General features: G+C 52.9%; 1 protein-coding gene across 1 annotated transcript in view; it reads left to right on the top strand.

Moving 5' to 3' along the window:
• The window catches only part of LOC140717863 (autophagy-related protein 2 homolog A-like), a 319,916-nt gene that overhangs the window by 189,391 nt on the left and 102,657 nt on the right, over positions 1–27,868 (top strand). Inside the window, 2 exon segments of the mRNA XM_073031584.1 lie at positions 1,603–1,709; positions 2,340–2,432. Coding sequence (XP_072887685.1) covers positions 1,603–1,709; positions 2,340–2,432 — 200 coding nt within the window.

The following is a 27,868-nucleotide window of genomic DNA, read 5'->3' as shown; positions in this document are numbered from 1 at the left end:
TTCCTATAGTGGGAGGTCTAGGACCAGAGGACACAGATAGAGTGGATGTGGAGAGGATGTTTCCTATAGTGGGGGAGTTTAGGACCAGAGGACACAGATAGAGTGGATGTGGAGAGGATGTTTCCTATAGTGCGGAGTCTAGGACCAGAGGACACAGACAGAGTGGATGTGGAGAGGATGTTTCCTATAGTGGGGAGTCTAGGACCAGTGGACACAGATAGAGTGGATGTGGAGAGGATGTTCCCTGTAGTGGGGGAGTCTAGGACCAGAGGACACAGATAGAGTGCATGTGGAGAGGATGTTTCCTGTAGTGGGGGAGTCTAGGACCAGAGGACACAGATGGAGTGGATGTGGAGATGTTGTTTCCTATAGTGGGGAGTCTAGGACCAGAGGACACAGACAGAGTGGATGTGGAGAGGATGTTTCCTAAAGTGGGGGAGTTTAGGACCAGAGGACACAGATAGAGTGGATGTGGAGTGGATGTTTCCTATAGTGGGGGAGTCTAGGACCAGAGGATACAGATAGAGTGGATGTGGAGAGGATGTTTCCTGTAGTGGGGGAGTCTAGGACCAGAGGACACAGATAGAGTGCATGTGGAGAGGATGTTTCCTGTAGTGGGGGAGTCTAGGACCAGAGGACACAGATGGAGTGGATGTGGAGAGGATGTTTCCTATAGTGGGAGGTCTAGGACCAGAGGACACAGATAGAGTGGATGTGGAGAGGATGTTTCCTATAGTGGGGGAGTTTAGGACCAGAGGACACAGATAGAGTGGATGTGGAGAGGATGTTTCCTATAGTGCGGAGTCTAGGACCAGAGGACACAGACAGAGTGGATGTGGAGAGGATGTTTCCTATAGTGGGGAGTCTAGGACCAGTGGACACAGATAGAGTGGATGTGGAGAGGATGTTTCCTATAGTGGGGGAGTCTGGGACCAGAGGACACAGATAGAGTGGATGTGGAGAGGATGTTCCCTGTAGTGGGGGAGTCTAGGACCAGAGGACACAGATAGAGTGCATGTGGAGAGGATGTTTCCTGTAGTGGGGGAGTCTAGGACCAGAGGACACAGATGGAGTGGATGTGGAGAGGATGTTTCCTATAGTGGGAGGTCTAGGACCAGAGGACACAGACAGAGTGGATGTGGAGAGGATGTTTCCTATAGTGGGGAGTCTAGGACCAGAGGACACAGACAGAGTGCATGTGGAGAGGATGTTTCCTATAGTGGGGGAGTTTAGGACCAGAGGACACAGATAGAGTGGATGTGGAGAGGATGTTTCCTATAGTGGGGGAGTCTAGGACCAGAGTGCACAGATAGAGTGGACGTGGAGAGGATGTTTCCTATAGTGGGGGAGTCTAGGACCAGAGGACACAGATAGAGTGGATGTGGAGAGGATGTTTCCTATAGTGGGGGAGTCTAGGACCAGAGGACACAGATAGAGTGGATGTGGAGAGGATGTTTCCTATATTGGGGGAGTCTAGGACCAGAAGGCACAGATAGAGTGCATGTGGAGAGGATGTTTCCTATTGTGTGGGTGTCTGGGACCAGAGGACACAGATAGAGTGGATGTGGAGAGTATGTAACCCCTGTGCTTGTCCTCTCACAGCTGATGGATTTCTTCGATGTGCTGGATGAACCGATCCTGGGCTACGTCCCCCCGACTGTGATCACTGTCTTACACACTCACCTACTCAGCTGTGCACTCGATTACAGGTAAACACTCTCACCCCTACCTGTTCCCCACCCCCCTCACCGCCATTCCTCGCCTGTTCCCCACCCCCCTCACCGCCAGTCCTCGCCTGGTCCCCACCCACCCCCACCGCCATTCCTCGCATGATCCCCTCCCCCCCGCGGCTGCTATCAGCATGCGTGCTTCCCACGTCTGCCATATTTGAGTCTCCCATTTCTAGAATCAGCTCGTTCTGAGGGCCAGTCGAAATAGATTCTGGAAATCCAGAGGAACTAACACACACACTCACACTCTCTCACACACACACACGCACACACACACACACACACACACACACACACACACACACAACATTCACTCTCACATACACGTTCACACACACAGACACTCAGACTCAGAGACACACACACACACACACACACACACAACAGTCACTCTCACACACTGCGCTGGAGGAACCTGTCAGGTCAGGCCGTATCTTTGAAGGGAAGAAAGAGTCAACGTTTTGGGGGCTGACACCCTTCATCAGACCCCACTGAAGGGTCTTGGCTGAAGACCCCTAGACGCTGCCTGATTTGCCGAGCTCCCCCGGTATTTTGATGCTGTCCACTCCGCTGACTGACTGACTGACGTTGTCTGTTTTCCTGTCTCAGACCCCTCTATCTCCCGCTGCGTGTGCTGATCACTGCCGAGACCTTCACCTTGTCCAGTAACATCATCGTCGACACTGCGACCTTCCACCTCAGGTACAACCATTGCGAGACTCGCCTGCAGCAGGCACGTGGAGAGGGCAGAGACGGAGGTTGAGGAGCTTTGACTTGTCTCTGAACACTCAAGCATGTCTCTGCCAATTTACTACTGACAATATCCTGATTGGTTGTGTTGGACTTTAGGCAGCAAATCAGTGAATTCTCCATTGTGAGCTAAAGGCTTGATCACTGTTTCAAAGTTGACATCTGCTGAACTAGTAAGAAGTTATTTGTGAGGTGTCCTTTGGTTGGATTTAGCAGATTTGTGAATGTTGGTCTGCGTGATTCAAGCTGATTAAGAACAAAGAGCCATAAAATACTGATCGTCACTGTCTGGGAAGAGGGCAATAAGTGGATGCTGCCCAGAACAGGCAATATAAAGGTGACCTACTGCCAATGACACTGGAATGCAATACAGTCGGCCCTCCTTATCCGCGGGTTCAACCAGCCGCGGATCGGGAAAACCCGGAAGTTCTCTCTCCAGCGCTCGCTGTTTGAGCATGTACAGACTATTTTGTCTTGTCGTTGTTCCCTAAACAATACAGTATAACAATTATTTACATACATTTGCATTGTATTAGGTATTATAAGTAATCTAGAGATGATTTTAAAGTACAGGCAGTCCCCGGGTTATGAACGAGTTCCGTTCCTGAGTCCGTCATTAAGTCGGATTTGAAGTCGGAACAGGTACATCCGGTATTATTCAGCATCAGTTAGTCAAACGTTTGTCTTAGTATATAGTATACATTTTACCTTTCTATGCATATAAAACACTGAAGAAACATATGTATTTCAATAATTAAACCACCACGTTGCCTAGTAATAATTGTAGCTTTCATCGGGGCAGGGCCCTTCACATGCTCCATTAAAATTGTTTCGATCGTTGACCGACTGTAGCCTAATGCTTTTCCAATGACCGATGGTGTTTCACTTTATTACTTCCACCTTATTTTCAATTGTGATTGCGATTATTTTCGCGAACAGAAACACTGCGGATTCAGAACTGCGCCAAGTCCTAAAGTCCACCGCAGTGAGACAGGTTAAATAAGGTCAGGGGTTCTGCTGTTTCCTGAAGACCACCGCACTGCTCAGGCTAAATAAGGGACTTGAGCATCTGCGTTTTTTGGTATCCCGGAACCGATCCGCCGTGGATGAGAAGGGCCGACTGTATTTGAATTGGTAGGTAATGAATGTGCTGCTGACAGTAACTCTGTAGAACGACTATTGTGGATGTGAGGTGTCCCATAACACGTGGAGATTCGAAACGGGTCTACGAGGAACGCTATTACATTGATGGTTATTACAAGGAGGTGCAGAGAGAATCTGCAATTACTGACAAGTATCTTTATTGTCTCAACGGGAGAACACGTGAACTTTCACAACCAATAGCTGTGTGCACACCCACTAAGTTTTGCCAGCCTTCCATGAGCAGAAAAGATATTACCAGTTAAAAAGCAGTTTTTGCTGCTGGTCACACGTTCCTTGTCGTCCCATTTCGAATCTCCATGTGTTGTGGGACACCTCACATCCATGATAGTTCTGCTACAGAGTTACCACGGGCAGCACATTTGAAGCCTCTGCTTTTACATTCATTTCTTACCAATTCAAATATTGCATTCCAGTGTCATTGGCTGTAGGTCATGTGACTGACCTTTAACACCATTTTGTTGGCTCTGTTCCAGGCCAGCATCCACTTATTGCCCTCTTCCCAGACAGTGACAATTAGTATTTTATGGCTCTTTGTTCTTAAATCAGCTTGAATCACGCAGACCAACATTCACAAATCTGCTAAATCCAACCAAAGGACACCTCACAAATAACTTCGTACTTGGCAATGATCCCTAGATCAGCAGATTACCTGAGGCATCATTCTGTCAACTTTAAAACACTGTTCAAGCGACTTCAACTCAAAATGGAGAACTCTTCATAAAATGGCAGCCTCCTTCTCTTGACAAGAAGAAAGGCAACTGGTCTATCTGCTTCCACTGTCCTAGATTCGTCTGAATTCACTGATTTGCCGACTGGAGTTCTTTCCGGCTGTCTGGTACGGCAGTTCGAATGTGCAGGAGTGTAAGAGGTTGCAGGGTGATGGACTCAGCCCGGTACATTGTGGGCGCGTCCCTCCCCTCTGTCCGTCGTATCTACAGGACGGGTGCCTCAGGAAGGCAGCATCTGAGCCTTGCCGTCTTTTCACAGAGGCCTGAAGTCCCACAGCACCAAGTTCAGGAACGACTACTTCCCTTCAACTATCGGGTTCTTGAACCGACCGACACCACCTCAGTACAGCAATGCCTTTCACTGTAATGGGCTTCTTTTTGTCTTAGCTGTGTTGTTTTATACTGGAAATGTGTTAATGGATTAGGGTGAAGGAGGAAAAGTTTAAAGGGAACATTGGGAGGGCTTCTTCACACAGAGGGGGGTGGGAGTGTGGAATGAGCTGCCAAAAGAAATGGTGAATGCGGGCTCACTTTTGACATTTAAGAAAAACTTGGACAGGTACATGGATGAGAGGGGTAGGGAGGGATATGGTCCAGGTGCAGGTCAGTGGGACGAGGCAGAGAAATGGTTCAGCACAGCCAAGAAGGGCCGAAAGGCCTGTTTCTGTGCTGTGATGTTCTGTTATGTCCGTGTTTCCCAGGGAATGTTGTACCTGATGCTTTGTGCCTGTGATTCTGTTGCAAGTATGTTTTTCATTTCACCTGCACATGTCTGGACTTGTGCAGATGACGATAAACCCAACTGTGGCTTTGAATGAGGAAGCTCTGTCTTCTGGCCAGGTCGGGTGGGTAACAGTACAATGTAAAACTTGCAGAAGTGTCACAGGCACGCACGTATAGACAACACACAGAATATGAATTGTACTGGTGGTTGGCATCCGTCCGTCTGGAAGGACAGTGGGTGATGATCGTCATCACAAGCCTGGGTGTGGAAGGTATGGAGAATCTGAGATGCCCAGTGGTCAAGATCCCCCTCTTAGTACAAGCCTGGGTGGAAGGTATAGAGATCCTGAGATGCCCAGTGGTCAAGATCCCCCTCTCGGTACAAGCCTGGGTGGAAGGTATGGAGAATCTGAGATGCCCAGTGGTCAAGATTCCCCTCTCAGTACAAGCCTGGGTGGAAGGTATGGAGATCCTGAGATGCCCAGTGGTCAAGATTCCACTCTCAGTACAAGCCTGGGTGGAAGGTATGGATATCCTGAGATGACCAGTGGTCAAAATCCCCCTCTCAGTACAAGCCTAGGTGGAAGGTATGGAGATCCTGAGATGCCCAGTGGTCAAGATCCCCCTCTCAGTACAAGCCTGGGTGGAAGGTATGGAGATCCTGAGATGCCCAGTGGTCAAGATCCACCTCTCGATACAAGCCTGGGTGGAAGGTATGGAGAATCTGAGATGCCCAGTGGTCAAGATCCCCCTCTCAGTACAAGCCTGGGTGGAAGGTATGGAGAATCTGAGATGCCCAGTGGTCAAGATCCCCCTCTCGGTACAAGCCTGGGTGGAAGGTATGGAGATCCTGAGATGCCCAGTGGTCAAGATCCCCCTCTCAGTACAAGCCTGGGTGGAAGGTATGGAGATTCTGAGATGCCCAGTGGTCAAGATCCCCCTCTCAGTACAAGCCTGGGTGGAAGGTATGGAGATCCTGAGATGCCCAGTGGTCAAGATCCCCCTCTCGGTACAAGGCTGGGTGGAAGGTATGGAGATCCTGAGATGCCCAGTGGTCAAGATTCCCCTCTCAGTACAAGCCTGGGTGGAAGGTATGGATATCCTGAGATGCCCAGTGGTCAAGATCCCCCTCTCGGTACAAGCCTGGGTGGAAGGTATGGATATCCTGAGTTGCCCAGTGGTCAAGATCCCCCTCTCGATACAAGCCTGGGTGGAAGGTATGGAGATCCTGAGTTGCCCAGTGGTCAAGATCCCCCTCTCAGTACAAGCGTGGGTGGAAAGTATGGTGATCCTGAGATGCCCAGTGGTCAAGATCTCCCTCTCAGTACAAGCCTGGGTGGAAGGTATGGAGATTCTGAGATGCCCAGTGGTCAAGATCCCCCTCTCAGTACAAGCCTGGGTGGAAGGTATGGAGATTCTGAGATGCCCAGTGGTCAAGATCCCCCTCTTGGTACAAGCCTGGGTGGAAGGTATGGAGATCCTGAGATGCCCAGTGGTCAAGATCCCCCTCTCGGTACAAGGCTGGGTGGAAGGTATGGAGATCCTGAGATGCCCAGTGGTCAAGATCCCCCTCTCGGTACAAGCCTGGGTGGAAGGTATGGAGAATCTGAGATGCCCAGTGGTCAAGATCCCCCTCTCGGTACAAGCCTGGGTGGAAGGCATGGAGATCCTGAGATGCCCAGTGGTCAAGATCCCCCTCTCAGTACAAGCCTGGGTGGAAGGTATGGAGATCCTGAGATGCCCAGTGGTCAAGATTCCCCTCTCAGTACAAGCCTGGGTGGAAGGTATGGAGAATCTGAGATGCCCAGTGGTCAAGATCCCCCTCTCAGTACAAGCCTGGGTGGAAGGTATGGAGATCATGAGATGCCCAGTGGTCAAGATCCCCCTCTGGGTACAAGCCTGGGTGGAAGGTATGGAGATCATGAGATGCACAGTGGTCAAGATCCCCCTCTGGGTACAAGCCTGGGTGGAAGGTATGGATATCCTGAGATGCCCAGTGGTCAAGATCCCCCTCTCAGTACAAGCCTGGGTGGAAGGTATGGAGATTCTGAGATGCCCAGTGGTCAAGATCCCCCTCTTGGTACAAGCCTGGGTGGAAGGTATGGAGATCCTGAGATGCCCAGTGGTCAAGATCCCCCTCTCGGTACAAGCCTGGGTGGAAGGTATGGAGATCCTGAGATGCCCAGTGGTCAAGATCCCCCTCTCGGTACAAGCCTGGGTGGAAGGTATGGAGAATCTGAGATGCCCAGTGGTCAAGATCCCCCTCTCGGTACAAGCCTGGGTGGAAGGCATGGAGATCCTGAGATGCCCAGTGGTCAAGATCCCCCTCTTGGTACAAGCCTGGGTGGAAGGTATGGAGAATCTGAGATGCCCAGTGGTCAAGATTCCCCTCTCAGTACAAGCCTGGGTGGAAGGTATGGAGAATCTGAGATGCCCAGTGGTCAAGATCCCCCTCTCAGTACAAGCCTGGGTGGAAGGTATGGAGATCATGAGATGCCCAGTGGTCAAGATCCCCCTCTGGGTACAAGCCTGGGTGGAAGGTATGGAGATCATGAGATGCACAGTGGTCAAGATCCCCCTCTGGGTACAAGCCTGGGTGGAAGGTATGGATATCCTGAGATGCCCAGTGGTCAAGATCCCCCTCTCGGTACAAGCCTGGGTGGAAGGTATGGAGAATCTGAGATGCCCAGTGGTCAAGATCCCCCTCTCAGTACAAGCCTGGGTGGAAGGTATGGAGAATCTGAGATGCCCAGTGGTCAAGATCCCCCTCGGTACAAGCCTGGGTGGAAGGTATGGAGAATCTGAGATGCCCAGTGGTCAAGATTCCCCCTCTCAGTACAAGCCTGGGTGGAAGGTATGGATATCCTGAGATGCCCAGTGGTCAAGATTCCCCTCTCAGTACAAGCCTGGGTGGAAGGTATGGATATCCTGAGATGCCCAGTGGTCAAGATCCCCCTCTCGGTACAAGCCTGGGTGGAAGGTATGGATATCCTGAGTTGCCCAGTGGTCAAGATCCCCCTCTCGATACAAGCCTGGGTGGAAGGTATGGAGATCCTGAGTTGCCCAGTGGTCAAGATCCCCCTCTCAGTACAAGCGTGGGTGGAAAGTATGGTGATCCTGAGATGCCCAGTGGTCAAGATCCCCCTCTCGGTACAAGCCTGGGTGGAAGGTATGGAGAATCTGAGATGCCCAGTGGTCAAGATCCCCCTCTCGGTACAAGCCTGGGTGGAAGGCATGGAGATCCTGAGATGCCCAGTGGTCAAGATCCCCCTCTCAGTACAAGCCTGGGTGGAAGGTATGGAGATCCTGAGATGCCCAGTGGTCAAGATTCCCCTCTCAGTACAAGCCTGGGTGGAAGGTATGGAGAATCTGAGATGCCCAGTGGTCAAGATCCCCCTCTCAGTACAAGCCTGGGTGGAAGGTATGGAGATCATGAGATGCCCAGTGGTCAAGATCCCCCTCTGGGTACAAGCCTGGGTGGAAGGTATGGAGATCATGAGATGCACAGTGGTCAAGATCCCCCTCTGGGTACAAGCCTGGGTGGAAGGTATGGATATCCTGAGATGCCCAGTGGTCAAGATCCCCCTCTCAGTACAAGCCTGGCTGGAAGGTATGGAGATTCTGAGATGCCCAGTGGTCAAGATCCCCCTCTTGGTACAAGCCTGGGTGGAAGGTATGGAGATCCTGAGATGCCCAGTGGTCAAGATCCCCCTCTCGGTACAAGGCTGGGTGGAAGGTATGGAGATCCTGAGATGCCCAGTGGTCAAGATCCCCCTCTCGGTACAAGCCTGGGTGGAAGGTATGGAGAATCTGAGATGCCCAGTGGTCAAGATCCCCCTCTCGGTACAAGCCTGGGTGGAAGGCATGGAGATCCTGAGATGCCCAGTGGTCAAGATCCCCCTCTTGGTACAAGCCTGGGTAGAAGGTATGGAGATCCTGAGATGCCCAGTGGTCAAGATTCCCCTCTCAGTACAAGCCTGGGTGGAAGGTATGGAGAATCTGAGATGCCCAGTGGTCAAGATCCCCCTCTCAGTACAAGCCTGGGTGGAAGGTATGGAGATCATGAGATGCCCAGTGGTCAAGATCCCCCTCTGGGTACAAGCCTGGGTGGAAGGTATGGAGATCATGAGATGCACAGTGGTCAAGATCCCCCTCTGGGTACAAGCCTGGGTGGAAGGTATGGATATCCTGAGATGCCCAGTGGTCAAGATCCCCCTCTCGGTACAAGCCTGGGTGGAAGGTATGGAGAATCTGAGATGCCCAGTGGTCAAGATCCCCCTCTCAGTACAAGCCTGGGTGGAAGGTATGGAGAATCTGAGATGCCCAGTGGTCAAGATCCCCCTCGGTACAAGCCTGGGTGGAAGGTATGGAGAATCTGAGATGCCCAGTGGTCAAGATTCCCCCTCTCAGTACAAGCCTGGGTGGAAGGTATGGATATCCTGAGATGCCCAGTGGTCAAGATTCCCCTCTCAGTACAAGCCTGGGTGGAAGGTATGGATATCCTGAGATGCCCAGTGGTCAAGATCCCCCTCTCGGTACAAGCCTGGGTGGAAGGTATGGATATCCTGAGTTGCCCAGTGGTCAAGATCCCCCTCTCGATACAAGCCTGGGTGGAAGGTATGGAGATCCTGAGTTGCCCAGTGGTCAAGATCCCCCTCTCAGTACAAGCGTGGGTGGAAAGTATGGTGATCCTGAGATGCCCAGTGGTCAAGATCTCCCTCTCAGTACAAGCCTGGGTGGAAGGTATGGAGATCCTGAGATGACCAGTGGTCAAGATCCCCCTCTCGGTACAAGCCTGGGTGGAAGGTATGGAGATCCTGAGATGCCCAGTGGTCAAGATCCCCCTCTCAGTACAAGCCTGGGTGGAAGGTATGGAGAATCTGAGATGCCCAGTGGTCAAGATCCCCCTCTCAGTACAAGCCTGGGTGGAAGGTATGGAGATCCTGAGTTGCCCAGTGGTCAAGATCCCCCTCTCAGTACAAGCGTGGGTGGAAAGTATGGTGATCCTGAGATGCCCAGTGGTCAAGATCTCCCTCTCAGTACAAGCCTGGGTGGAAGGTATGGAGATCCTGAGATGACCAGTGGTCAAGATCCCCCTCTCGGTACAAGCCTGGGTGGAAGGTATGGAGATCCTGAGATGCCCAGTGGTCAAGATCCCCCTCTCAGTACAAGCCTGGGTGGAAGGTATGGAGAATCTGAGATGCCCAGTGGTCAAGATCCCCCTCTCAGTACAAGCCTGGGTGGAAGGTATGGAGAATCTGAGATGCCCAGTGGTCAAGATTCCCCTCTCAGTACAAGCCTGGGTGGAAGGTATGGAGAATCTGAGATGCCCAGTGGTCAAGATCCCCCTCTCAGTACAAGCCTGGGTGGAAGGTATGGAGATCATGAGATGCCCAGTGGTCAAGATCCCCCTCTGGGTACAAGCCTGGGTGGAAGGTATGGAGATCATGAGATGCACAGTGGTCAAGATCCCCCTCTGGGTACAAGCCTGGGTGGAAGGTATGGATATCCTGAGATGCCCAGTGGTCAAGATCCCCCTCTCGGTACAAGCCTGGGTGGAAGGTATGGAGAATCTGAGATGCCCAGTGGTCAAGATCCCCCTCTCAGTACAAGCCTGGGTGGAAGGTATGGAGAATCTGAGATGCCCAGTGGTCAAGATCCCCCTCGGTACAAGCCTGGGTGGAAGGTATGGAGAATCTGAGATGCCCAGTGGTCAAGATTCCCCCTCTCAGTACAAGCCTGGGTGGAAGGTATGGATATCCTGAGATGCCCAGTGGTCAAGATTCCCCTCTCAGTACAAGCCTGGGTGGAAGGTATGGATATCCTGAGATGCCCAGTGGTCAAGATCCCCCTCTCGGTACAAGCCTGGGTGGAAGGTATGGATATCCTGAGTTGCCCAGTGGTCAAGATCCCCCTCTCGATACAAGCCTGGGTGGAAGGTATGGAGATCCTGAGTTGCCCAGTGGTCAAGATCCCCCTCTCAGTACAAGCGTGGGTGGAAAGTATGGTGATCCTGAGATGCCCAGTGGTCAAGATCCCCCTCTCGGTACAAGCCTGGGTGGAAGGTATGGAGAATCTGAGATGCCCAGTGGTCAAGATCCCCCTCTCGGTACAAGCCTGGGTGGAAGGCATGGAGATCCTGAGATGCCCAGTGGTCAAGATCCCCCTCTCAGTACAAGCCTGGGTGGAAGGTATGGAGATCCTGAGATGCCCAGTGGTCAAGATTCCCCTCTCAGTACAAGCCTGGGTGGAAGGTATGGAGAATCTGAGATGCCCAGTGGTCAAGATCCCCCTCTCAGTACAAGCCTGGGTGGAAGGTATGGAGATCATGAGATGCCCAGTGGTCAAGATCCCCCTCTGGGTACAAGCCTGGGTGGAAGGTATGGAGATCATGAGATGCACAGTGGTCAAGATCCCCCTCTGGGTACAAGCCTGGGTGGAAGGTATGGATATCCTGAGATGCCCAGTGGTCAAGATCCCCCTCTCAGTACAAGCCTGGCTGGAAGGTATGGAGATTCTGAGATGCCCAGTGGTCAAGATCCCCCTCTTGGTACAAGCCTGGGTGGAAGGTATGGAGATCCTGAGATGCCCAGTGGTCAAGATCCCCCTCTCGGTACAAGGCTGGGTGGAAGGTATGGAGATCCTGAGATGCCCAGTGGTCAAGATCCCCCTCTCGGTACAAGCCTGGGTGGAAGGTATGGAGAATCTGAGATGCCCAGTGGTCAAGATCCCCCTCTCGGTACAAGCCTGGGTGGAAGGCATGGAGATCCTGAGATGCCCAGTGGTCAAGATCCCCCTCTTGGTACAAGCCTGGGTGGAAGGTATGGAGATCCTGAGATGCCCAGTGGTCAAGATTCCCCTCTCAGTACAAGCCTGGGTGGAAGGTATGGATATCCTGAGTTGCTCAGTGGTCAAGATCCCCCTCTCAGTACAAGCCTGGGTGGAAGGTATGGAGATCATGAGATGCACAGTGGTCAAGATCCCCCTCTGGGTACAAGCCTGGGTGGAAGGTATGGAGATCATGAGATGCACAGTGGTCAAGATCCCCCTCTGGGTACAAGCCTGGGTGGAAGGTATGGATATCCTGAGATGCCCAGTGGTCAAGATCCCCCTCTCGGTACAAGCCTGGGTGGAAGGTATGGAGAATCTGAGATGCCCAGTGGTCAAGATCCCCCTCTCAGTACAAGCCTGGGTGGAAGGTATGGAGAATCTGAGATGCCCATTGGTCAAGATCCCCCTCGGTACAAGCCTGGGTGGAAGGTATGGAGAATCTGAGATGCCCAGCGGTCAAGATCCCCCTCGGTACAAGCCTGGGTGGAAGGTATGGATATCCTGAGATGCCCAGTGGTCAAGATTCCCCTCTCAGTACAAGCCTGGGTGGAAGGTATGGATATCCTGAGATGCCCAGTGGTCAAGATCCCCCTCTCGGTACAAGCCTGGGTGGAAGGTATGGATATCCTGAGTTGCCCAGTGGTCAAGATCCCCCTCTCGATACAAGCCTGGGTGGAAGGTATGGAGATCCTGAGTTGCCCAGTGGTCAAGATCCCCCTCTCAGTACAAGCGTGGGTGGAAAGTATGGTGATCCTGAGATGCCCAGTGGTCAAGATCTCCCTCTCAGTACAAGCCTGGGTGGAAGGTATGGAGATCCTGAGATGACCAGTGGTCAAGATCCCCCTCTCGGTACAAGCCTGGGTGGAAGGTATGGAGATCCTGAGATGCCCAGTGGTCAAGATCCCCCTCTCAGTACAAGCCTGGGTGGAAGGTATGGAGAATCTGAGATGCCCAGTGGTCAAGATCCCCCTCTCAGTACAAGCCTGGGTGGAAGGTATGGAGATCCTGAGATGCCCAGTGGTCAAGATCCCCCTCTCAGTACAAGCCTGGGTGGAAGGTATGCAGATCCTGAGATGCCCAGTGGTCAAGGTCCCCCTCTCGGTACAAGCCTGGGTGGAAGGTATGGAGATCCTGAGATGCCCAGTGGTCAAGATCCCTTTCTCAGTACAAGCCTGGGTGGAAGGTATGGAGAATCTGAGATGCCCAGTGGTCAAGATCCCCCTCTCAGTACAAGCCTGGGTGGAAGGTATGGAGATCATGAGATGCCCAGTGGTCAAGATCCCTCTCTCAGTACAAGCCTGGGTGGAAGGTATGGAGATCATGAGATGCCCAGTGGTCAAGATCCCCCTCTGGGTACAAGCCTGGGTGGAAGGCATGGAGATCCTGAGATGCCCAGTGGTCAAGATCCCCCTCTTGGTACAAGCCTGGGTGGAAGGTATGGAGATCCTGAGATGCCCAGTGGTCAAGATTCCCCTCTCAGTACAAGCCTGGGTGGAAGGTATGGATATCCTGAGTTGCTCAGTGGTCAAGATCCCCCTCTCAGTACAAGCCTGGGTGGAAGGTATGGAGATCATGAGATGCACAGTGGTCAAGATCCCCCTCTGGGTACAAGCCTGGGTGGAAGGTATGGAGATCATGAGATGCACAGTGGTCAAGATCCCCCTCTGGGTACAAGCCTGGGTGGAAGGTATGGATATCCTGAGATGCCCAGTGGTCAAGATCCCCCTCTCGGTACAAGCCTGGGTGGAAGGTATGGAGAATCTGAGATGCCCAGTGGTCAAGATCCCCCTCTCAGTACAAGCCTGGGTGGAAGGTATGGAGAATCTGAGATGCCCATTGGTCAAGATCCCCCTCGGTACAAGCCTGGGTGGAAGGTATGGAGAATCTGAGATGCCCAGCGGTCAAGATCCCCCTCGGTACAAGCCTGGGTGGAAGGTATGGATATCCTGAGATGCCCAGTGGTCAAGATTCCCCTCTCAGTACAAGCCTGGGTGGAAGGTATGGATATCCTGAGATGCCCAGTGGTCAAGATCCCCCTCTCGGTACAAGCCTGGGTGGAAGGTATGGATATCCTGAGTTGCCCAGTGGTCAAGATCCCCCTCTCGATACAAGCCTGGGTGGAAGGTATGGAGATCCTGAGTTGCCCAGTGGTCAAGATCCCCCTCTCAGTACAAGCGTGGGTGGAAAGTATGGTGATCCTGAGATGCCCAGTGGTCAAGATCTCCCTCTCAGTACAAGCCTGGGTGGAAGGTATGGAGATCCTGAGATGACCGGTGGTCAAGATCCCCCTCTCGGTACAAGCCTGGGTGGAAGGTATGGAGATCCTGAGATGCCCAGTGGTCAAGATCCCCCTCTCAGTACAAGCCTGGGTGGAAGGTATGGAGAATCTGAGATGCCCAGTGGTCAAGATCCCCCTCTCAGTACAAGCCTGGGTGGAAGGTATGGAGATCCTGAGATGCCCAGTGGTCAAGATCCCCCTCTCAGTACAAGCCTGGGTGGAAGGTATGCAGATCCTGAGATGCCCAGTGGTCAAGGTCCCCCTCTCGGTACAAGCCTGGGTGGAAGGTATGGAGATCCTGAGATGCCCAGTGGTCAAGATCCCTTTCTCAGTACAAGCCTGGGTGGAAGGTATGGAGAATCTGAGATGCCCAGTGGTCAAGATCCCCCTCTCAGTACAAGCCTGGGTGGAAGGTATGGAGATCATGAGATGCCCAGTGGTCAAGATCCCTCTCTCAGTACAAGCCTGGGTGGAAGGTATGGAGATCATGAGATGCCCAGTGGTCAAGATCCCCCTCTGGGTACAAGCCTGGGTGGAAGGTATGGATATCCTGAGATGCCCAGTGGTCAAGATCCCCCTCTCGGTACAAGCCTGGGTGGAAGGTATGGAGAATCTGAGATGCCCAGTGGTCAAGATCCCCCTCTCGGTACAAGCCTGGGTGGAAGGTATGGAGAATCTGAGATGCCCAGTGGTCAAGATTCCCCCTCTCAGTACAAGCCTGGGTGGAAGGTATGGATATCCTGAGATGCCCAGTGGTCAAGATTCCCCTCTCAGTACAAGCCTGGGTGGAAGGTATGGATATCCTGAGATGCCCAGTGGTCAAGATCCCCCTCTCGGTACAAGCCTGGGTGGAAGGTATGGAGAATCTGAGATGCCCAGTGGTCAAGATCCCCCTCTCAGTACAAGCCTGGGTGGAAGGTATGGATATCCTGAGTTGCCCAGTGGTCAAGATCCCCCTCTCGATACAAGCCTGGGTGGAAGGTATGGAGATCCTGAGTTGCCCAGTGGTCAAGATCCCCCTCTCGGTACAAGCCTGGGTGGAAAGTATGGTGATACTGAGATGCCCAGTGGTCAAGATCCCCCTCTCAGTACAAGCCTGGGTGGAAGGTATGGAGATCCTGAGATGACCAGTGGTCAAGATCCCCCTCTCAGTACAAGCCTGGGTGGAAGGTATGGAGAATCTGAGATGCCCAGTGGTCAAGATCCCCCTCTCAGTACAAGCCTGGGTGGAAGGTATGGAGAATCTGAGATGCCCAGTGGTCAAGATCCCCCTCTCAGTACAAGCCTGGGTGGAAGGTATGGAGAATCTGAGATGCCCAGTGGTCAAGATCCCCCTCTCAGTACAAGCCTGGGTGGAAGGTATGGAGATCATGAGATCCCCAGTGGTCAAGATCCCCCTCTCGGTACAAGCCTGGGTGGAAGGTGTGGAGATCCTGAGATGCCCAGTGGTCAAGATCTCCCTCTTGGTACAAGCCTGGGTGGAAGGTATAGAGATCCTGAAATGCCCAGCGGTCAAGATCCCCGTCTCAGTACAAGCCTGGGTGGAAGATATGGAGATCCTGAGATGCCCAGTGGTCAAGGTCCCCCTCTCAGTACAAGCCTGGGTGGAAGGTATGGAGATCCTGAGATGCCCAGTGGTCAAGATCCCCCTCTCGGTACAAGCCTGGGTGGAAGGTATGGAGATCCTGAGATGCCCAGTGGTCAAGATCCCCCTCTCAGTACAAGCCTGGGTGGAAGGTATGGAGAATCTGAGATGCCCAGTGGTCAAGATCCCCCTCTCGGTACAAGCCTGGGTGGAAGGTATGGAGATCCAGAGATGCCCAGTGGTCAAGATCCCCCTCTCGGTACAAGCCTGGGTGGAAGGTATGGAGATCCTGAGATGCCCAGTGGTCAAGATCCCTCTCTCAGTACAAGCCTGGGTGGAAGGTATGGAGAATCTGAGATGCCCAGTGGTCAAGATCCCCCTCTCGGTACAAGCCTGGGTGGAAGGTATGGAGATCCAGAGATGCCCAGTGGTCAAGATTCCCCTCTCGGTACAAGCCTGGGTGGAAGGTATGGAGATCATGAGATGCCCAGTGGTCAAGATCCCCCTCTCGGTACAAGCCTGGGTGGAAGGTATGGATATCCTGAGATGCCCAGTGGTCAAGATCCCCCTCTCGGTACAAGCCTGGGTGGAAGGTATGGATATCCTGAGATGCCCAGTGGTCAAGATCCCCCTCTCGGTACAAGCCTGGGTGGAAGGTATGGATATCCTGAGATGCCCAGTGGTCAAGATCCCCCTCTCGCTACAAGCCTGGGTGGAAGGTATGGAGATCCTGAGATGCCCAGTGGTCAAGATTCCCCTCTCGGTACAAGTTGGGTGGAAGGCATGGAGATCCTGAGATGCCCAGTGGTCAAGATCCCCCTCTCAGTACAAGCCTGGGTGGAAGGTATGGAGAATCTGAGATGCACAGTGGTCAAGATCCCCCTCTCAGTACAAGCCTGGGTGGAAGGCATGGAGAATCTGAGATGCCCAGTGGTCAAGATTCCCCTCTCGGTACAAGCCTGGGTGGAAGGCATGGAGATCCTGAGATGCCCAGTGGTCAAGATCCCCCTCTCAGTACAAGCCTGGGTGGAAGGTATGGAGAATCTGAGATGCCCAGTGGTCAAGATTCCCCTCTCGGTACAAGCCTGGGTGGAAGGCATGGAGATCCTGAGATGCCCAGTGGTCAAGATTCCCCTCTCGGTACAAGCCTGGGTGGAAGGCATGGAGATCCTGAGATGCCCAGTGGTCAAGATCCCCCTCTCGGTACAAGCCTGGGTGGAAGGTATGGATATCCTGAGATGCCCAGTGGTCAAGGTCCCCCTCTTGGTACAAGCCTGGGTGGAAGGTATGGAGATCCTCAGATGCCCAGTGGTCAAGGTCCCCCTCTCAGTACAAGCCTGGGTGGAAGGTATGGAGAATCTGAGATGCCCAGTGGTCAAGATCCCCCTCTCGGTACAAGCCTGGGTGGAAGGTATGGAGATCCAGAGATGCCCAGTGGTCAAGATCCCCCTCTTGGTACAAGCCTGGGTGGAAGGCATGGAGATCCTGAGATGCCCAGTGGTGAAGGTCCCCCTCTCAGTACAAGCCTGGGTGGAAGGTGTGGAGATCCTGAGATGCCCAGTGGTCAAGGTCCCCCTCTCGGTACAAGCCTGGGTGGAAGGCATGGAGATCCTGAGATGCCCAGTGGTCAAGATCCCCCTCTCGGTACAAGCCTGGGTGGAAGGCATGGAGATCCTGAGATGCCCAGAGGTCAAGATCTCCCTCTCAGTACAAGCCTGGGTGGAAGGTATGGAGATCCTGAGATGCCCAGTGGTCAAGATCCCCCCTCTCAGTACAAGCCTGGGTGGAAGGCATGGAGATCCTGAGATGCCCAGTGGTGAAGGTCCCCCTCTCAGTACAAGCCTGGGTGGAAGGTGTGGAGATCCTGAGATGCCCAGTGGTCAAGGTCCCCCTCTCGGTACAAGCCTGGGTGGAAGGCATGGAGATCCTGAGATGCCCAGTGGTCAAGATCCCCCTCTCGGTACAAGCCTGGGTGGAAGGCATGGAGATCCTGAGATGCCCAGTGGTCAAGGTCCCCCTTTCAGCCTCTCCAGTGGAGTCCGAAGGAAAGCTTATGAAGCAACACGTTTGGCACCGGCTTGACCGCAGGAGCTGCAGGGAGGATGTTCAGTGACGTCCAGCCACCTTACGGGCTCGGCTCCGGATTTGCTGTCTGGGTTTACCCCCTTAGCCTTCGTCTCTGCCGAGGCTGCCCACGAGGCACCCGTAGCCGGGGATCTGGTTCACCAGGGTGTGTCCGCACACCGGTGGGCCAGCGTGCTGTGTGTGCAGGGACCAAACCTCCGTCCCATCCTTGGTAGTTCAGCCGGACTCTGAAACGAGTTCGGTTTCCGTGTGTCGCCAGTGAGGAGGCACTACCTGAGGCTTGCTGTTGGAGAGACTGCGTACCGGCGGGGAGAGACTGAGTACGGCGGGGAGAGGCTGCGTACCGGCGGGGAGAGACTGCGTACCGGCGGGGAGAGACTGCGTACCGGCGGGGAGAGGCTGAGTACCGGCGGGGAGAGGCTGCGTACCGGCGGGGAGAGGCTGCGTACCGGCGGGGAGAGGCTGAGTACCGGCGGGGAGAGACTGCGTACCGGCGGGGAGAGACTGCGTACCGGCGGGGAGAGACTGAGTACCGGCGGGGAGAGGCTGAGTACCGGCGGGGAGAGACTGCGTACCGGCGGGGAGAGGCTGCGTACCGGCGGGGAGAGGCTGCGTACCGGCGGGGAGAGGCTGAGTACCGGCGGGGAGAGACTGCGTACCGGCAGGGAGAGACTGCCACGTTCAGCTCTCCTTTTCACGAGACTGCTCGCCAGTGGTGGGAGCTGAAAGTGAGAGTGACGAGCGTTGCACACGACACTACCACCCCAGACTCATCACAACAACCATTTTGAGACAGTTGCAGGACATCGGTGCAAAACCACAGTCGGAGACAGGTCGACCGGGTGGTCAGTAGCGTCCCGTTGCTGAGGGGTGATTAGGATTGTGTCGGTCGGCTCAGGAAGCGGTTGGCTGAAGGGAAGTTGTTGGCCCTGGGCCTGGTGGTGTGGGACTTCCTTCCCGAGAAAATGGCGTTGCCGTTATTACCTCTTTCTGCTATTCACAATTTGCAACAGAGAAAGTACTTGAGAACGTTAAATGTATGAAATATCCTGTTCTTTAATTTTTAAATCCAATTCCATCTGGGAGAAGCCATTCAAGTCCAGTGAATCTCAAGTGGTAACTGTTCTTTTAAAACTTTCAAATTAAATTCCCAGGAATTAATTGAACTGTTAAGTGATTTGGAATGTGTTCAGCAAGGAAGGGCTCTTGATGCAGACGTCTTCCGCACAAAATGCAAGTCCTTGATGCCCCATGTTGCTGCCACCAGGCAGGGACTCTCGGGGGCGGGGCGGGCTGCACAGTGATGTTTGAGCCTGCTAGTGACGATGGGACGTACAAGTCCTTGGAGCATAATTAGGCCCATCGAGTCTACACTGCCATTCCATCCTGGCTGATTTATTTTCCCGTTCAACCCCATTCGTCTGCCTTCTCCACCGGCAGCCTGACTAATCACAACCTGTCCTTCTCAGCTTTAACTATACCTAATGACTCCACCTCCACAGATTCACCACCCTCTGGCAAGAAATTCCTCCTCATCTCTGTTCGAAATGGACGTCCCTCTATTCTGAGGCTGTGTCCTCTGGTCCTAGACTCTCCCCCACTCCCCCATAGGAAACATCCTCTCCACATCCACTCTATCTGTGTCCTCTGGTCCTAGACTCCCCACTATAGGAAACATCCTCTCCACATCCACTCTATCTGTGTCCTCTGGTCCTAGACTCCCCCACTATAGGAAACATCCTCTCCACATCCACTCTATCTGTGTCCTCTGGTCCTAGACTCCCCACTATAGGAAACATCCTCTCCACATCCACTCTATCTGTGTCCTCTGGTCCTAGACTCCCCCACTATAGGAAACATCCTCTCCACATCCACTCTATCTGTGTCCTCTGGTCCTAGACTCCCCACTATAGGAAACATCCTCTCCACATCCACTCTATCTGTGTCCTCTGGTCCTAGACTCCCCCACTATAGGAAACATCCTCTCCACATTCACTCTATCTGTGTCCTCTGGTCCTAGACTCCCCCACTATAGGAAACATCCTCTCCACATCCGCTCTATCTATGTCCTCTGGTCCTAGACTCCCCCACTATAGGAAACATCCTCTCCACATCCACTCTATCTGTGTCCTCTGGTCCTAGACTCCCCCACTATAGGAAACATCCTCTCCACATCCACTCTATCTGTGTCCTCTGGTCCTAGACTCCCCCACTATAGGAAACATCCTCTCCACATCCACTCCATCTGTGTCCTCTGGTCCTAGACTCCCCCACTATAGGAAACATCCTCTCCACATCCATTCTATCTGTGTCCTCTGGCCCTAGACTCCCCCACTATAGGAAACATCCTCTCCACATCCACTCCATCTGTGTCCTCTGGTCCTAGACTCCCCCACTATAGGAAACATCCTCTCCACATCCATTCTATCTGTGTCCTCTGGCCCTAGACTCCCCCACTATAGGAAACATCCTCTCCACATCCACTCTATCTGTGTCCTCTGGTCCTAGACTCCCCCACTATAGGAAACATCCTCTCCACATCCACTCTATCTGTGTCCTCTGGTCCTAGACAACCCCACTATAGGAAACATCCTCTACACATCCACTCTATCTGTGTCCTCTGGTCCTAGACTCCCCCACTATAGGAAACACCCTCTCCACAACAACTCTCTCTGTGCCCTCTGGTCCCAGACTCCCCCACTATAGGAAACATCCTCTCCACATCCACTTTATCTGTGTCCTCTGGCCCTAGACTCCCCCACTATAGGAAACATCCTCTCCACATTCACTCTATCTGTGTCCTCTGGTCCTAGACTCCCCCACTATAGGAAACATCCTCTCCACATCCACTCTATCTGTGTCCTCTGGTCCTAGACTCCCCCACAATAGGAAACATCCTCTCCACATCCACTCTATCTGTGTCCTCTGGTCCTAGACTCCCCCACTATAGGAAACACCCTCTCCACAACAACTCTCTCTGTGCCCTCTGGTCCCAGACTCCCCCACTATAGGAAACATCCTCTCCACATCCACTTTATCTGTGTCCTCTGGCCCTAGACTCCCCCACTATAGGAAACATCCTCTCCACATCCACTCTCTCTGTGTCCTCTGGTCCTAGACAACCCCACTATAGGAAACATCCTCTCCACATCCACTCTATCTGTGTCCTCTGGTCCTAGACTCCCCCACTATAGGAAACATCCTCTCCACATCCACTCTATCTATGTCCTCTGGTCCTAGATTCCCCCACTATAGGAAACATGCTCTCCACATCCACTCTATCTGTGTCCTCTGGTCCTAGACAACCCCACTATAGGAAACATCCTCTCCACATTCACTCTATCTGTGTCTTCTGGTCCTAGACTCCCCCACTATAGGAAACATCCTCTCCACATCCACTCTATCTGTGTCCTCTGGTCCTAGACTCCCCCACTATAGGAAACATCCTTTCCACATGCACTCTATCTGTGTCCTTTCAATAATCGATAGGTTTCAATGAGATTGCCCCCTCGTTCTCCTGAACTCCAGCGAGCAGAGACCCAGAGCCATTAAACGCTCCTCAGTCATTAACCCTTTCTTGCCTGAGTTTTTTGCTTTGTTGACCTCGCCTGCCCTGTGGGATGGGGAGCTTTTGCCCCGAGGGTTGTTTGGAGAACATGGGGAGGCCCCTCTGCTGAAACAGACTGGTGTCACCAAGCGGAGGAAGGGAAAGTCACAGGTCATCAGCTCTGTGAACAGGCCATGGGGAACGTGGGTGTGGGGCTGGAGGGTGAGGAGTGTGTGTGAGGGTGAGGTGGAGAGAGTAGAGGAGAAAGGGATGGGTGTGGTGGGCCAAAGAGGAATGGAGGAGTGGATGGGGTACAGGGGCATCGAGAGAGTGTGCTTGGGCGATGGTGATGTGAGAGGGCTACGGACAGGCGGAGACGGTCATGGTGGTCGAGAGGGAGCGGTACGGGAGGTAATGGGAGTGTGAGGTTGACAGGAAGGGAGGTAGGGATGAGGGAGAGGGGTGTGAGTGGAGATAGGGGTAGTGGGTTATGGGGAATGGGCAGGGGATGTCGGAAGGGTTGAGAGTGGAGATTGAGGGGGAAGTGGGAGATGGGAAGAGGTATGGATGATGGGCAAATGGGAAGGAGGGTCAGGGAGAGGCGGTAGGAGAGAAGTGTAGGAGGTAACAGGAGGGTGTTCCTGTCAAGAAGGGATGGGAGGGGAGTGTGGGTGGAGATAGGGATGGGAGAGAGGGAAAGGTGTGATGGGGAGGGCGATAAGGAATGGGAGGATGAGGAGGGAGGGAGGCTGATGTAAGATCGGAAAGAGAAGGTAAGGTGGGCACGTTGCCAGCCAGTGTAGAGAAATGTTTTAGAGGAGAGTGAGGGAGACCGAGGAAAATGGCCGCCTTTATCTGCGTTGGGTGCATAATAACAGATGCAAAGCCTCAGCCCAACCCATATCGTCTCGAAGCTCGCAGCCTTTTTCTAGCACTTCCTGTTGAACACACTGTCAGTGAGTGACAAGCTCTGTTATTTATAGCTCTGGGAGCGTCAGTAAGAGCTTTCAGTGAGCTCCCTTGGCTGGGATCCCAGAAGGGAGCTCCCCCGGTTGGCTCGCAGCCCAGCAGCAGGGGGCGCAGGCGAGCTGAGTGAGGGGGAGCCCTGAGGCCCAGGCTCGGGTTTAACATCACTGCTGCTGGTTATGCTGCAACAGTACACCGCAGTATGTAATACAAACTCTAGCTTACAGGAAGAATCAAATAGTGCAAAAAAATAGAAATACTGGTGAGGTGATGTTCATGGGTTCACTGTCAATAGACAGTAGGTGCAGAAGTAGACCATTTGGCCCTTCGAGCCTGCACCGCCATTCTGAGATCATGGCTGATCATCTACTATCAATACCCGGTTCCTGCCTTGTCCCCATATCCCTTGATTCTCCTATCCATAAGATACCTATCTAGCAACTTCTTGAAAGCATCCAGGGAATTGGCCTCCACTGCCTTCTGAGGCAGTGCATTCCAGACCCCCACAACTCTCTGGGAGAAGAAGTTTTTCCTTAACTCTGTCCTAAATGACCTACCCCTTATTCTCAAACCCTGCCCTCTGGTACTGGACTCTCCCAGCATCTGGAACATATTTCCTGCCTCTATCTTGTCCAATCCCTTAATAATCTTATATGTTGCAATCAGATCCCCTCTCAATCTCCTTAATTCCAGCGTGTACAAGCCCAATCTCTCTAATGTCTCTGCGTAAGACAGTCCGGATATCCCAGGAATTACCTCTACAGCCAGGATGTCCTTCCTTAACCCTGGAGATGTTATTCTCAGTGCCTTCATCTAAATCGTTGATGTAAATCGTAAACAGCTGTGGTCCCAATACCGAGCCCTGTGGCACCCCACTAGTCACCACCTGCCATTCTGAGAAACACCCATTTACCATTACCCTTTGCTTTCTATCTGCCAACCAGTTTTCTATCCATGTCAATATCTTCCCCCCAATGCCATGAGCTCTGATTTTACCCACCAATCTCCTATGTGGGACCTTATCAAATGCCTTCTGAAAATCGAGGTACACTACATCCACTGGATCTCCCTTGTCTAACTTCCTGGTTACATCCTCGAAAACTCCAATAGATTAGTCAAGCATGATTTGCCCTTGGTAAATCCATGCTGGCTCGGCCCAATCCTATCACTGCTATCTAGATATGCCACAATTTCATCTTTAGTAATGGACTCTAGCATCTTCCCCACTACTGATGTTAGGCTGACATGACGATAGTTCTCTGTTTTCTCCTTCCCTCCTTTCTTAAAAAGTGGGATAACATTAGCCATTCTCCAATCCTCAGGAACTGATCCTGAATCTAAGGAACATTGGAAAATGATTACCAATGCATCCGCAATTTCCAGAGCCACTTCCTTTAGTACCCTAGGATGCAGACCATCTGGACCTGGGGATTTGTCAGCCTTCAGTCCCATCAGTCTACTCATCACCGTTTCCTTCCTAATGTCAATCTGTTTCATTTCCTCTGTTACCCTATGTCCTTGGCCCATCCATACATCTGGGAGATTGCTTGTGTCTTCCTTAGTGAAGACAGATCTAAAGTACTTATTAAATTCTTCTGCCATTTCTCTGTTTCCCATAACAATTTCACCCAATTCATTCTTCAAGGGCCCAACATTGTTCTTAACTATCTTCTTTCTCTTCACATACCTAAAAAAGCTTTTGCTATCCTCCTTTATATTCCTGGCTAGCTTGCATTCATATCTCATTTTTTCTCCCTGTATTGCCTTTTTAGTTAAGTTCTGTTGTTCCTTAAAAATTTCCCAATCATCTGTCTTCCCACTCACCTTAGCTCTGTCATACTTTTTTTTAATGCTATAGAATCTCTGACTTCCTTTGTCAACCACTGTGGCCCCTTTCCCCCCTTTGAATCCTTCCTTCTCCGGGGGATGAACTGATTTTGCACCTTGTGCATTATTCCCAAGAATACCTGTCATTGCTGTTCCACTGACTTTTGTGCTAGGATATCTGTCCATTTAACTTTGACCAGCTCCTCCCTCATGGCTCCATAGTCTCCTTTGTTCAGCTGCAACACTGACACCTCCGATCTGCCATTCGGAAATCTGATGGCAGAGGGGAAGAAGTCGTTCCTGAATCGTTGAGTGTGTGTCTTCAGGCCCCTGTACCCCCTCCCTGATGGTAGCAATGAGAAGAGGGCGTGTCCTGGGTGATGGGGGTCCTCAATGATGGACTCCTTGCAGATGTCCTGGGTGCTGGTGCCCGTGATGGAGCTGACTGAGCTTACAACTCTCTGCAGCTTATTCTCACCCTGTGCAGACCCCCCCCCCCCCCATACCAGACCATTTAGAATGCTCTCCACGGTACTTCTGTGGAAATTTGCGAGTGTCTTTGGTGACAAGCCAAATCTCCACAAACTCCTAATGAAATATAGCCCCTCGCATAAAATGCTGTGTTCCACCAGCATTTTGTGTGTGTTGCTTGAATTTCCAGCATCTGCAGATTTCCTCGTGTTTAAAATATAGCCCCTGTTGTTTTTTTCAAACTGAGATGGTTTGAAAGCAGGCAAAACATCTGACTGAAGAATGATCAGAAATCAGCTTTACTTGTCACAAACAGGTGTATTGGAAAGCTCAAAGCAACACACACAAAATGCTGGAGGAACTCAGCAGGTCAGGCAGCATCGATGGAGGGGAATAAACAGTCGACAGTTCAGGCCGAGACCCTTCATCAGGGCTGGAAAGGAAGGGAGAATAAAGACTGAGGCAGGAGGGGAGGGAAGACGGCTGGAAGGTGATGGGTGAAGTCAGGCAGGTGGGAAAGGCGGAGGACTGGAGATAAGGGAAATCTGATCGGAGGGGAGAGTGGAGCGTGGAGAAAGGGGAGGGGGAGGTGAGAGGCCAGAGTGGGGAATAGGAGAAGAGGGGAGAGGCCAGAGTGGGGGAATAGGAGAAGAGGGGAGCGGCCAGAGTGGGGGAATAGGAGAAGAGGGGAGCGGCCAGAGTGGGGAATAGGAGAAGAGGGGAGCGGCCAGAGTGGGGAATAGGAGAAGAGGGGAGCGGCCAGAGTGGGGAATAGGAGAAGAGGGGAGCGGCCAGAGTGGGGAATAGGAGAAGAGGGGAGAGGCCAGAGTGGGGGAATAGGAGAAGAGGGGAGCGGCCAGAGTGGGGGAATAGGAGAAGAGGGGAGCGGCCAGAGTGGGGAATAGGAGAAGAGGGGAGAGGCCAGAGTGGGGGAATAGGAGAAGAGGGGAGCGGCCAGAGTGGGGAATAGGAGAAGAGGGGAGCGGCCAGAGTGGGGGAATAGGAGAAGAGGGGAGCGGCCAGAGTGGGGGAATAGGAGAAGAGGGGAGCGGCCAGAGTGGGGGAATAGGAGAAGAGGGGAGAGGCCAGAGTGGGGGAATAGGAGAAGAGGGGAGAGGCCAGAGTGGGGGAATAGGAGAAGAGGGGAGAGGCCAGAGTGGGGGAATAGGAGAAGAGGGGAGCGGCCAAAGTGGGGGAATAGGAGAAGAGGGGAGCGGCCAGAGTGGGGAATAGGAGAAGAGGGGAGCGGCCAGAGTGGGGGAATAGGAGAAGAGGGGAGCGGCCAGAGTGGGGGAATAGGAGAAGAGGGGAGAGGCCAGAGTGGGGGAATAGGAGAAGAGGGGAGCGGCCAGAGTGGGGAATAGGAGAAGAGGGGAGAGGCCAGAGTGGGGGAATAGGAGAAGAGGGGAGAGGCCAGAGTGGGGGAATAGGAGAAGAGGGGAGCGGCCAGAGTGGGGAATAGGAGAAGAGGGGAGAGGCCAGAGTGGGGAATAGGAGAAGAGGGGAGCGGCCAGAGTGGGGGAATAGGAGAAGAGGGGAGAGGCCAGAGTGGGGGAATAGGAGAAGAGGGGAGAGGCCAGAGTGGGGGAATAGGAGAAGAGGGGAGCGGCCAGAGTGGGGGAATAGGAGAAGAGGGGAGAGGCCAGAGTGGGGGAATAGGAGAAGAGGGGAGCGGCCAGAGTGGGGAATAGGAGAAGAGGGGAGAGGCCAGAGTGGGGAATAGGAGAAGAGGGGAGAGGCCAGAGTGGGGGAATAGGAGAAGAGGGGAGCGGCCAAAGTGGGGAATAGGAGAAGAGGGGAGTGGCCAAAGTGGGGGAATAGGAGAAGAGGGGAGCGGCCAGAGTGGGGGAATAGGAGAAGAGGGGAGCGGCCAAAGTGGGGGAATAGGAGAAGAGGGGAGAGGCCAGAGTGGGGGAATAGGAGAAGAGGGGAGCGGCCAAAGTGGGGAATAGGAGAAGAGGGGAGCGGCCAGAGTGGGGAATAGGAGAAGAGGGGAGAGGCCAGAGTGGGGAAGAGGGGAGAGGGAGAGAAATTTCTTTTGCCACAAAGAAAAATCGATGACATGCCATCAGGTTGGAGGCTGCCCACGTGGAAAATAAGGTGTTGCTCCTCCAGCCCGAGGGTGGCCTCTGTGGATTTCCCCCGTGAAATGGCGCTGCATATCGCCAGCATATTCTGATACTTATATTATACAGCACAGAAAGCTCAGCCCATCCAGTCTGTGCTGAACGTTTAAACTGCCTGCTCCCGTCGACCTGCACTCAGGTCACAGCCCTCCGCACCCCTCCCATCCAAACTTCTCTTGAATGTTGAAGTTGAGCTTGTATCCACTTGCACTGGCAGCTCGTTCCAGCCCATGAGTGCAGATATTTGTCCCCCTTAGACATTTCACCTTTCACCTTTAACCCATGACCTCTAGTTGTAGTCCCACCCAACCTCAGTGGAAAAAGCCTGTCATCATCATCATTGTGTGCCGTGTCGTATGACATCATCATTGTGTGCCGTGTCGTATGACATCATGACTGTGTGCAGTATCCCCCACTATTGGAAACATCCTCTCCAGATCCACTCTATCTGTGTCCTCTGGTCCTAGACTCCCCACTATAGGAAACATCCTCTCCACATCCACTCGATCTGTGTCCTCTGGTCCTAGACTCCCCCGCTATAGGAAACATCCTCTCCACATCCACTCGATCTGTGTCCTCTGGTCCTAGACTCCCCCACTATAGGAAACATCCTCTCCACATCCACTCGATCTGTGTCCTCTGGTCCTAGACTCCCCCGCTATAGGAAACATCCTCTCCACATCCACTCTATCTGTGTCCTCTGGTCCTAGACTCCCCCGCTATAGGAAACATCCTCTCCACATCCACTCTATCTGTGTCCTCTGGTCCTAGACTCCCCCGCTATAGGAAACATCCTCTCCACATCCACTCTATCTGTGTCCTCTGGTCCTAGACTCCCCCACTATAGGAAACATCCTCTCCACATCCACTCTATCTGTGTCCTCTGGTCCTAGACTCCCCCGCTATAGGAAACATCCTCTCCACATCCACTCTATCTGTGTCCTCTGGTCCTAGACTCCTCCACTATAGGAAACATCCTCTCCACATCCACTCTATCTGTGTCCTCTGGTCCTACACTCCCCCACTATAGGAAACATCCTCTCCACATCCACTCTAT

Source organism: Hemitrygon akajei, chromosome 28 (assembly GCF_048418815.1).
Source record: "Hemitrygon akajei chromosome 28, sHemAka1.3, whole genome shotgun sequence".
NCBI lineage: Eukaryota > Metazoa > Chordata > Chondrichthyes > Myliobatiformes > Dasyatidae > Hemitrygon > Hemitrygon akajei.
The sequence above is the reverse complement of the archived record's forward strand: the minus strand, read 5'-3'. Positions and strand labels throughout refer to the sequence as shown.